Below are 12,268 nucleotides of genomic sequence, written 5' to 3'. Positions count from 1 at the left end.
TTCCCGGGAGAAATGAGGTCTGAATAGTGACTGGTATAGGAGGTTATGGCTGTCTGGAAATTCTGAATAATGCCACTTTGTTCATGTATTACTCTAATTTTGATATTTTAAAAAATCTGAAGTATGCATCATTTATGTTCTGAGATCAAGATCAACGAACGACTCAATTATTCAACTTATGATGAAAATACTTGCTGAACAAAACTCTACCCAAAATCAGAAAGGAACAATTCATCAACTTTTCATCAACTGGAACAATTCGTACATAAACACAAAAGCTACTCAGTGATACCATTGATCCACTTAGTTTTTGAAATAAGATCTTATTTTTACTTGATTTTCAATGTCTTCTTCATTTTAGATAAAGTTTAGTTTATTAGGTTTTGAATAAGACTTTATTTTTTAAACAAACTTTTAATTTTAGAATAGTTTTAGATTCATAGAAAAATTGTGAAAATAGTAGAGGGTTCCCATATACCTCATCCGGTTTCCCCTACTATCAACATTATATATGAGTAGGATACATTTGTCACAATTAATGAACCAATAGTGATATATTATTATTATTAGCTAAAGTCCATCCTTGATTTGTTTCTACTCAATGTCTATTTTTTTTTTGAGATGGAGTCTCGCTCTGTCACCCAGACTGGAGTGCGGTGGCACCATTTCGGCTCACTGCAAGCTCCGCCTCCCAGGTTCACGCCATTCTCCTGCCTCAGCCTCCCGAGCAGCTGGGACTACAGGCGCCCTCCACCACACCCAGCTAATTTTTTTTTTTTTGCATTTTTAGTAGAGACGGGGTTTCACCATGTTAGCCAGGATGGTCTCAATCTCCTGACCTCGCAATCCGCCTGCCTTGGCCTCCAGAAGTGCTGGGATTATAGGCATGAGCCACTGCGCCTGGCCAATGTCTATTTTTTATTCCATGATATCATCCAGGATACCAAATGACATTTAGTTGTCACATCTTCTTAGGCTCCTCTTATTTGACAGTTTAAAACTTTATTTTTATTGGCAAGGCATGGTGGCTCACACCTGTAATCCCAGCACTTTGGGAGGCCGAGGCAGATGGATCACTTGAGGTCAGGAGTTCAAGACGAGCCTGGCCAACATGGTGAAACCCCTTCTCTACTAAAAATCCAAAAATTAGCCAGGTGTGGTGGTGCACGCCTGTAATCCCAGATACTCAGGAGGCTAAGGCGGGAGAATCACTTGATCCCGGGAGGCAGAGGTTGCAGTGAGCTGAGATTGCGCCACTGTACTCCAGCTTAGGTGACAAAGTGAGACTCTGTCTCAAAAAAAAACCCATAAACATTTATTTTTATTAACATTACCTGCTAATAATTTGTATGATAATGATGCTTAATGTTTCTATATTACAAATTAACAATTTTACTTGACCTTTACATTTTAACACTTAAAAAGTGAATTATATTAAAAGTTCTTTGACTAATGTTCATTTTATGCATTCCATACATTTATAAATAAGAGTACTGATACCAGTATTTTGGAATTACCTTCAATAAATGCTGAGTGTCCAGCATTGCTGTTCTTGCTCAAGTACAGCAGTTACTGGAGCCCAGCAGGACAGGCAAGGCATGGGGAATGTGAACACACATGGCTAAGGCTCTGGGTGCAGGACATGACTGCTAGGAACCAGGGGGTATGGAGCAGAGGGAAGCTGAGCAGCTCAAGGCTTGCTTCTCTGCAGTGAGACTCCCAAGCCTAGGCCATCCTAAAGGGTTCTGCAAACATGTCTCTTGCCCCCAGTACCCTTACCACTCTGTTCTTCCTCTGTATAAAGCCTGAGAGGGCTTGCTCGTGTTAGCCCAATCTGGTTTCTTTGTCTTGCACAGACAGTGCCCTGGGACCACTGTACAGTGATGATTTGGACTCAAGGACATTATCTTAGAGAAGTCTTTATATATTTTTTTTAATTGAAAGTGTTTTTTTAGAGACAGGATCTTGCTCTGTCATTCAGGCTGGAGTGCAACAGTGCAACCATGGCTCACTGAAGCTTCAAACCCCTGGGCTCAAATGATCCGTCCACCTCAGCCTCGCAAGTAGCTGGGACTACATGTACACACCACTAAATCCAGATAATTTTTCATTATTAGTTTTTTGGTAGGGATGGGGTCTCGGTATGTTGCCCAGGCTGGTCTCCAATTCCTAGGCTCAAGTGATCCTCCTGCTTTGGCCTCCCAAAGTGCTGGGATTGTAGGCACGAGCCTATCTTAGAGAAGTCTTAAGCCTATGCTTCCCAAGGCCTGGCTCATTGCTTGGAACATAGTATTCTGTATGTGTAGGTGCTATTATTTGTTCAACCAATGTTGAGCAAATGAAGGAAACTGGCACCATTGGCAGAAAAAGGCTGCCCCTCTGCAGATATTAGGAGATGATGAGATTCAGGGTGGGATGGTGAGGACAATGAAGTGAGTGAGTGGAGCACCGTGGCCTGCAGTGTGGAGAGGGTAGGGAGCAAGAAGAGTGAGGAGGAAGGGGACCACCAGTGCCATCCCTAGCCCCAGCTCTGGCAATGGCGGCCTGACTCAGGGCTGCTGGCCACACAGAAGGAGACCCCTGGCAGCAACTACCTCTAGGATTCTGAGTTGCAAGTCCATTATCAGCATCCAAAAATTATAATTAAAAGTTTAGTCAATTACTTATTGCATGCCTTTGCCAAAATATCTCCCATAACCCATATATGTGTGTGTATATACATATACACCTACTATGTACCCACAAAAATTAAAAATTTTTTAAATGTTTAATCACAAGTCTGTAGGTCTGTAGCATGACATCATTAGCAGAGTCTGCTGACATTACAATCTATTGATCTCCCCAGAGTTACCAAAAGTAGTTGATAACAGTTAGGCTTCTTTCTGTCCATAGTTCAGGGCATATTCAAAGTCTCTAAAGCTGATGTGACCATCTGAGTCTCGATCTACTTCCCTGGAAAATGAAACAAAAAGTCATTTATACATTATTCTCGTTAACACCTATGTACCAAGAGCACATTAGAATCTTTATTTATTTGCATGTCTATGTGAGAGAGGAACCTATTTTATCTACTTGAAGGCTGAGATTGATGCCTGTTTTTTCATTGGTAATAAAGGTTTGCAGGAAAGAAAGGGTATTTATTAAAACTTACAGAAATAATATATTCCACATATTTAAAGAGATGAAGCCAAATATACAGATTATATAAGAAAAAAAGAAATGGCTCTTTCTAATTATCTTACACATGTCTTTCTGTGATATGTCAAAAACATATGCAGGCCAGATGCAGTGGCTCACACCTGTAATCCCAGCACTTTGGGAGGCCAAGGTGGGTGGATCACCTGAGGTCAGGAGTTCCAGACCAGCCTGGCCAACATGGTGAAACCTTGTCTCTACTAAAAATACAAAAAATTAGCCAGGCATGGTGGTGGGCCCCTGTAATCCCAGCTACTTGGGAGAGTGAGGCAGGAGAATCGCTTGAACCCGGGAGGCGGAGGTTGCAGTGAGCCGAGATCACGCCACTGCACTCCAGCCTGGGCGACAGAGCAAGACTCCATCTCAATTAAGAAAAAAAAAAGTGTGTTGGAAAGCATAACTGATGAGCAGTGGTGCCAACTCCTCTTTGGGGGCATTCTAAAACAATGCCTTACAAATAGCTTCTGCAGTTGATGCCAATTATATTTTGTTCAAACATCAAATTCGTATCAACCATGACATTGGACTTTTTAAAGCAAAACTGGCTCAAGCAAGAGAGCCACTAATCACTGTAATAGTTTTAAAGCAGGCTTTTAAAATATTGAATTCTAACATAAACTTTCTGAATATTTCATGCCAAAGTCTCTGAAGTCTATAATGGTTCTGGATAGAGTGATGATAATTTTTCATTCTTTTGAAGTAGAGAAAAATCCCTACTTCTCTGCCCCAGGGCAAAACCATGTTGCAGTGTGTTCATATAAAATGACTGCAGACTGCAGAGGCCATTATTCTTGTTACTTCTTTTGGTAAAATATACATGATGATTTCATGCTACACAGGACCAAAAGCATAGTGTCAGATCTCTTCTAAGGGATTAGAAATAATCAGTATCACGTTACTAACTACAGAATATAAATCATCCCTTTTATTAAATTAGATAATTGAGGATTCTTAATATTGCCTAAGTATTTTTTCCCAAGGAATTGGATTAGATAAACGGCCTTTTTTCTTTCCACTCTGAACTAGTATGGTTGAACTATAAATCTCAGAGGGTGAGTTAAGTGAATAACCTAGAAAAATAATGTTTAGAATAAACTGCTTCTGATAATATTTTGTGTGTATGCGAGTGTGCTTATTCACTTATTGAGATGCTGAATGCTTGTAGAGAAGCAAATCCCTTTTCCTGACTTTCTCAGTAAACAACCTCATTGTTATTGTATTAACTTTTTGTTTTTTGAGATGGAGTCTCACTCTGTCACCCAGGCTGGAGTGCAGCGGTGTGATCTTGGCTCACTGCGACCTCCGCCTCTCCGGCTCAAGCAATCTTCCCACCTCAGCCTCCCAAGTAGCTAAGACTACAGGCACACGGCACCACGCCTGGCTAATTTTTGTATTTTTTTGGTAAAGATGGAGTTTCACTATGTTGGCCAGGCTGGTCTCGAACTCCTGAGCTCAAGCCATCCCCCTGCCTCAGCCTCCCAAAGTGCTGGGATTATAGGCATGAGCCATTGTGCTCCGCCTGTTATTGTATTAACTCCTAATTTTTCTTGCTGCCTTTGCTAGAGCTTTCCATCATAAAATGAGTATAGTATAACCAAGCACCGTTAGAACTGGAAAGTTTATTCATAACGTGTGGGGTGGCATTTTATTCACATAATGAATGGCAGGGCATCATCATTTTAAATTTATATTTCAAATCAGACATGCTGAAATACTTTATGTCTTTTGACTTTTCGTCCTCATCACATATATACAAGCAGGTCTGGTCATCTCACGGACAGTGCAGAGGAAATTCAAGTTCAGAGCTATCATTTTAAAAGCTAACAAATACTGTTTTTCATTGCAGACAGAATTGTTCTGAAGAAGGAAGGTCTCATAGCACCCACACTCAAATCACTGTGACAGAGAAGAGGTCCAGTGGGTAGAATTAGTGACTGGCTGAGGAGAGGAAGGAAATGTCATCAGGTTAAAAAGCCCTCTTGTTTCTGTTACAGCATTCAACCCTAACGTGAGTTTGCTCCAGTTTTGAAACTAGAATGCGTTGTTTTGGTGTCATCAACAAACCCTCAGCACTAAAAAATTCAGCTCCCCCAACCCCCCAACCCTGACTCGAAAGAAACTTTAGGAGGACAAGACCTTTGTCTTATTTGCTGCTGTGGCTCCACTTCTTGCCCCACAGCAGAGGATGAATGTTGAATGAATGAATTTGTGGAATAAATGAATCTGAGGAAACAGCTGATAATATTATAGAAAATCTATTACCTCCTGGGAGGTACTAGGGAATTAAAGAAAGAAACTATCACCTCATTGTCTTTACCGAGTCTAAAAACACTAGTGGCTGGGCATAGTGGCTCATGCCTGTAATCTCAGCACTTTGGGAGGGAGGCCCAGGCAGGTGGATCTCCTGAGGTCAGGAGTTCGAGACCAGCCTGGCCAACGTGGTGAAACCCAATCTCTACTAAAAATACAATAATTAGCCAGGCGTGGTGGTGGGCACCTGTAATCCCAGCTACTTGGGAGGCTGAGGCAGGAGAATTGCTTGAACCCAGGAGGCAGAGGTTGCAGTGAGCCAAGATGGTGCCACTGCACTCCAGCCTGGGCGAAAAGAGCAAAACTTAATCTCATAAACAAACAAACAAACAAACGCACGCCTGAGAAACACCTTAAGACCCATCATTCAGGGACGCATAAGTAAGTCGATTACGGCTTCCATGCTCAACCACATTTTGCAAAACATAGACTAGGTACAGACAAGACCACATGAGAGACAAGCTTTGGAAAATGAGGCTCAAAACATGGGGCAGTGGAGTGAGGGAACCCGCTGAATGCAACTCCTCTTTTACCAGACACAGGGATATAGTATAGACACATATACATACTATCTCAGAAATGGCTTTTCAAAGGAATTAAAGTTTATGCAGATGTAACAGAGGAGAATTAATTGTTATTAACAATAACTGCTTCTAGAAATGTAGGCCCAATGAAATTCAAGGCTTTTTTGGTGTGTTTTTGAGATGCAAAAGGGAGACCTGGAATTGATTTTGGGAGTAGAGACTCAAGAGAGCAGAACTGGGCTGGGCGTGGTGGCTCACACCTGTAATCCCAGCACTTTGGGAGGCTGAGGTGGGTGGATCACTTGAGGTCAGGAATTCGAGACCAGCCTGGCCAACATGGTGAAACCCCATCTCTATTAAAAAGGTAAAAATTAGACAGGCGTGGTGGCATGTGCCTGTAATCCCAGCTACTTGGGAGGCTGAGGCAGGAGAATCGCTTGAGCCTGGGAGATGGAGGCTGCAGTGAGCTCCAGCCTGGGTGACAGAGCCAGATCCCATCTCAAAAAAGAAAAAAAAAAAAGCAGAACTGCTCTGTATTACTTGGTATGAACAATTTAGGGCCATCTGGGAGGAAGGAGATGACAAGCCAAGACAAGAGAGGGTACAGGCACAGGGAGAGGCCATATAAGAACAGTCATGAAATTCCCCAATGATGTGATGATCAAAAGTCCTTCGATTAACTGTTACGTTTCCTATGTACTTCCAAATTGTTCGTATTACCTGTTCTAACCTCTCCCCTATCTTCACCAAGTGGTGTGCCAGGCACACACACTGTGGGGGATGGTGACTTTGGGGTGTCAGTGTTGAGTCAGGGGCTGAAGATTGAGTCAGGAGATGAGCTCTGTCTGAAAGTGCAGCAGAGAGCAGGAAAAGCAAGCAGGGAATGGCAGGATGATCCATCCACTGAATTATCTCAGAGAAATGAGAACTCAGAGCCATAAGCCTTCTAGGAATTTGCAAGAATCTTGGGAAGCGCTTCATAATCCCCCAGGTGTAGAATGGAGGTTCCAGGCAATACTCTATGGACTTCAAAGTACAGGAAGACCTCAGATGACACAGGATACATTCCAAATTTGTAGAACTAGACTCAGTCCATTCAGTTGAATTCCAACAGTTTTTAAATTTAAATTTAAATTTAAACATTTAAAGTACAAATATTTTGATTCATTGTATTAAAAAGTGGTTATAGACCAGGCACGGTGGTGCACACCTTTAATCCCAGCACGTTGGGAGGCTGTGGCAGGTGGATCACTGAAGGTCAGGAGTTCAAGACCAGCCTGGGCAACATGGTGAAACCCCATCTCTACTAAAAATACAAAAATTAGCCGGGCATGGTGACGCATGCCTATAATCCCAGCTACTGGGGAGGCTGAGGCAGGAGAATCGGTTGAACCCAGGAGGTGGAGGTTGCAGTGAGCGCCACTGCACTCCAGCCTAGGAGACAGAGCAAGACTCCGTCTCAAAAAAAAAAAAAAAAAAAAAAAGAAATAGTGGTTATAATTACTTTCATCAGCATGAACTTTAGCATTTTTCTCTCTCACATCCAGATTTTTTACACGAGATTCTAATTGCTCTTTTTGGTGGCGTTGTGTGGGCTTCAACAGCCCAGACTGCATGCTTCCCTGACCCAGAGCTAAGAGGTTACAACCCTGAAGGAGCCAGGGTTTTACACCGGGAATCTTTTATTAAGATTATTAATAAAAGGGTGGGAACGTATTGCTCTAATACATTCTGAAGGAAAACCTACGGTTTTTTAAATTTAAAAAATGTCAATAGTTGGCTGGGTGCGGTGGCTCAAGCCTGTAATCCCAGCACTTTGGGAGGCCAAGGTGGGCGGATCATGGGTCAGGAGTTTGAGACCAGCCTAACCAACATAGTGAAACCCCATTTCTACTAAAAATACAAAAAATTGGTTAGGCATGGTGGTGGGCGCCTGTAATCCCAGCTACTCGGGAGGCTGAGGCAGAAGAATTGCTTGAATCCAGGAGGCAGAGGTTGCAAGTAGCCGAGATCGCACCACTGCACTCCAGCCCAGGCAACATTGCGAGACTCTGTCTCAAAAAAAAAGTAAATAGTCAATGTTTCTCACAAGGAGTAAATGTTTCTTGTATGAAAATGTTGACATCATAACAATTTCTTAGAATGTTCTGAAAGTGGTTATTTCTTGGAAAATCATTTTTCTTGTAAAATTATTCAGGAGTACCCCATGTCTAAGTCTCCAAAGCCAGGCTTCAGACTAGAGTATTTGCTTTTACCCAAGTTACTTAAAAAAAAAAAAAAAAAAAGAAAGAAAGAAAGAAAAAGGAAATGGCTTAAATTTTATTACATTGAAACAATGGAATCTTTTCTATTAAAATGACATAAAGACTACGAAAGTGATATTTTTAAGTGGGAGCAAGAATACAGAATGGTATACACATCATCACTGCAATGTTTTCATTTTTTAATTTTAATTTTAATTAATTTATTTATTTAGAGACAGAGTCTTGCTCTGTCACTCAGGTTGGAGTGCAATGGTACGATCTCGGCTCACCGCAACCTCTGCCTCCCAGGTTCAAGTGATTCTCCTGCCTCAGCCTCCCGAGTAGCTGGGATTACAGGCATGCGCCACCACGTCCAGCTAATTTTTTGTAGTTTTAGTAGACATGGGGTTTTGCCATGTTGACCAGGCTGGTCTCAAACGCTTGACCTCAAATGATCCGCCCACCTTGGCCTTCCATAGTGCTGGGATTATAGGCGCGAGCCACTGCAGTCGGCCCCATAATTGCAATTTTATAAACACTTATATTCTTTTGGGCAGAAGCTGAAGGTTATATGCTACACAGAAACTTGTCTTATGAAGATGGTAGGGTTTTGGGTAATTCTGTCTTAAGATATTCCTTAGTATTACTTATATCTTTTTCAACTGAAAGAATATTTTCTTTCAATTTAGTCTGAATTTTCCAAACAATTGGCCTTATTTCAAATTGTATAAATCCACAACAGCTAGTGCTGGGCTTCTCAACGTCAGCACAATTGATATTTTGGACCAGACAATGCTCTGATATAGCAGAGAGGGGGCTGTCCTGGGCATTGCAGGACATTTAGGCATCCCTGGCCTCCACCTGCTAAATGTTAGTAGGACCCTCTCCCACCCCTCATGCCCAGCCGTGACAGCCAAAAATGTCTCCAGAAATTGCCAAGTGTCCCTTGGGGAACACAATTACCCCAGTTGAGAACCACTGAGCCAGAGGAATCACAGTTTAAGGCAATCCTTTTGAACATTCCCGCTAAATCTATAATTGCTAATATAATTGCTTTAAAGACTTTTTCTTAAAAAAAAAAAAAAAAGATTTCAGGGTCAGTTGAGGCACATGTTTCTCAGATCATGCAGATGATTGTCCCAACACGCTAAGGTTTTGAAATGAGCCCAGAGAAGACCCCACTGGAGAGGCAAACTCTTGCTGGTGGTAACAGGGCCTGTGCCAGACATATCTGTGTTCCCAACAAAAGTACTGACAGATAGTAATTAGTTTGAGTCACTGTGATAATCACATGAGATTTTGAAAGTTGATGCCCCTCTGCCCGGCCGCCCCGTCTGGGAAGTGAGGAGCGCCTCTGCCCAGCCGCCCCGTCTGGGAAGAAGTGAGGAGCGCCTCTGCCCGGCCGCCACCCCGTCTAGGAAGTGAGGAGCGTCTCTGCCCAGCCGCCCCGTCTGGGATGTGGGGAGCGCCTCTGCCCGGCTGCCCCATCTGGGAGGTCTACCACGGAGGCCAGACGCAATGTGGGGGCTGGACGTGGTGGCTCATGCCTGTAGTCCCAGCACTCTGGGAGGCCGAGGCGGGGTGATCACTTGAGGCTAGGAGTTCGAGACCAGCCTGGCCAACATGGCGAAACATATGAAAAATACCACAGACAAACCAACCAACCAACCCAGCGACAACAAAACAGGTCTACCCTGGAGTCATACTCTAATTTTTTCTATTTTCCTCCCTTTCTGATCCTTTATCCCACTTTCTTTTTCTTCCTCTTCCTTCTCCTTCGTCAAATAGAGGATTATTATCATTGATCCATACAAAGTCCCTCTCTCATTTATTTTCTTTAATTCCCACCCCCCATTTCTATTCCCCGTCTTCCCATGTGCAACCTTCCTAATATGTTTGATATGCATCTGTTTGTTTGTATGTATTTTTAGAAAATGTTTATTGTTTTGTGTGCAAAAAAAAAATTAATAAAATTCCTTCTAGTCCAAAAAAAAAAAAAAAAAAACAATAAATCAGCCAGAGAACCTTAAAAAAAAAAAAAAAAGAAAGTTGATGCCATATTTGCTGTACCTGAAATGTGAATGAGAAATTTCATGTGGAGGCCAAGATTTAAGTGAGAAAAGTTTTCTTAGTGGAATTTTTGGGGTGGGGGAAAAGGGAGAGAGCAGTTTTTTCTCTTTGATTCTTTATGGAATAATTTAAACCAAAGTCAAAACTGCCATTACGTTATTAGGGACAAAGCTGTCATACTGACTGAACAGTGAAAGTAAAAATTACCCTCCAAGCAAGGAGCCCCTGCTGGGGATGAGAGGACCCGCCAATTGAAGATGTAATGATGACAGCCTCTCCTGCAAGCAGCCTTCTCTTCTGAGGAGCCCGCTGCTTCTTCCCACTGGCGTGCTTGCCTCTTTGTTGATGAGAGTCCTACAGGGCTCTACAGCAATTCAGCTGGTAATGTGTTTATTAATTTCACCTTTTTAAAGACGTGTGTTAAGAAAAGCCATTCGGATACACAGGAAAGACTAAAGAGATACGCAGATGATTTCTGGTCTTTTCTAGGCTCCGACATGACTTTGGCAGATGTGCTGCTTTCTCTTTGGTGTGTACTGGGGTCCCTTTGTGCCTGTCCCACGCTATGCAACCTTCTTTGACTCCAGCCATTGCTGAGATAGCCTCGCCCGAGCCAGTAACAGTATCCTTTGCTGTTTGGGACTGCTCTGACACCTGGGGTGGCACCCCCTACCCCCCAAACGTGGAAGCATGAAAAAGAGTGTTAAGGCCTTCTTCAGGCACAGAGCAGGTGGAACCTCTTGACCAGTTTACACTCCAGCTCACTCTGCTGTTCTCTCTTTCCTTCACTGTGCATGGCTCCAGTCTCAGGCTGGTAATTAACACTTAAAAGCCTGTGCACGAATGATTGAATCAATGTACCAAAGGAGCACAGGACTGTTGTGGAGACTGCACCCTTATAGTAGGAAAAGGCTGTGGCAATACCGAGCCTCACCTCTGCATCCCAGATGTCCACATGTGGGCAGAACAGAGCAGGTGGCACCCCTTCATCAATGCACAGAGCATTGGTCAAGCACCCCTTGACCAATGAGGCATGAGGACCAGGGGATAATGGCTCTCTGCTTTGGTGCTTCACGTAGACAACTCTGAGGTCATTCTCTTGGCTTGTCAGAGGTTCTGGTGGGATCAAGCTCCAATGGCCCATAGTAGTAATGAGCTTGGTGACAGACACTTGCACTCCCTCATTCTCTGTTTCACAACAACCTGTACACAAGCCCTCATGAGGCTCTGCTTTCAAGAAGAACCCAGGTTAAGACACAATGGAAAGTTTATTTTGAGAGATGAAACTTCACACAGAGCATTTAAATTGCCATCAGCAATAGCATGTCATATCAGATTCTCATTCAAGTAAGAGAGATCTCACTATTTGAAAGAGATCAGACTATTCCTCTATTTGCAAAATGCTTTTTTTTTGGAGGAAATTAAATATTGCCTTTAAGAAGAGCTCTGAAGTTTGAAGTTCCAAGCAATTAAAATGCCAGAGTTAACCAGAAAAAAAACACTGCAGCAGTCTTTTTACTGTCTAATATACATGTCTTATTAATAATATTTAGTCCATTAATAATAAATAGTATTATTGGACTTTAAGTGCTCCTTCAGAGTGAGGACAAGGTATTCCTGAATATAAGATTCTTACAGGGTCCTTCTGAATGCAGAGGTATAGTTATGATCTGACCATAAGCAAGTGGTGGACCTGGCTGTTTAGGATGAACTGTGAAGGATAAGAGAATGTCCAGATCAGGCCAGGAATAAGGAACGACATAAGCCAGGCAAAACGGTGGCCTCATTAGCACTCGGCTCAGCCTACTAGCCTAACAGTTCCATGGACATTGTTTGTTTCTTCCCCAACTTCTATCTTACCTGCTCTGTGCCATGTAGCAGCTGTGTGATTGTGGGGGAACAGACCCCCACCCCAAGCTCTAGAAG

General features: G+C 42.8%; 1 protein-coding gene across 3 annotated transcripts in view; it reads right to left on the bottom strand.

Annotated features, from left to right (window-relative positions):
- Positions 1 to 303: 303 nt before the first annotated feature.
- Positions 304 to 12,268, bottom strand: part of EFCAB11 (EF-hand calcium binding domain 11) — a 161,496-nt gene continuing 149,531 nt past the window's right edge. Inside the window, exon 6 of one of the 3 annotated variants that reach the window (XM_003260866.4) lies at positions 304 to 2,952. In XM_003260866.4, the coding sequence (XP_003260914.2) occupies positions 2,871 to 2,952 (82 nt within the window). In that variant the 3' untranslated portion in view covers positions 304 to 2,870. The remainder of the gene's footprint in view (positions 2,953 to 12,268) is intronic. The other 2 variants (XM_012498107.2, XM_012498106.2) reach the window with 2 other exon arrangements.

This window comes from Nomascus leucogenys, chromosome 22a, assembly GCF_006542625.1.
Source record: "Nomascus leucogenys isolate Asia chromosome 22a, Asia_NLE_v1, whole genome shotgun sequence".
NCBI lineage: Eukaryota > Metazoa > Chordata > Mammalia > Primates > Hylobatidae > Nomascus > Nomascus leucogenys.
This window is presented reverse-complemented; position numbering and strand designations above follow the sequence as displayed.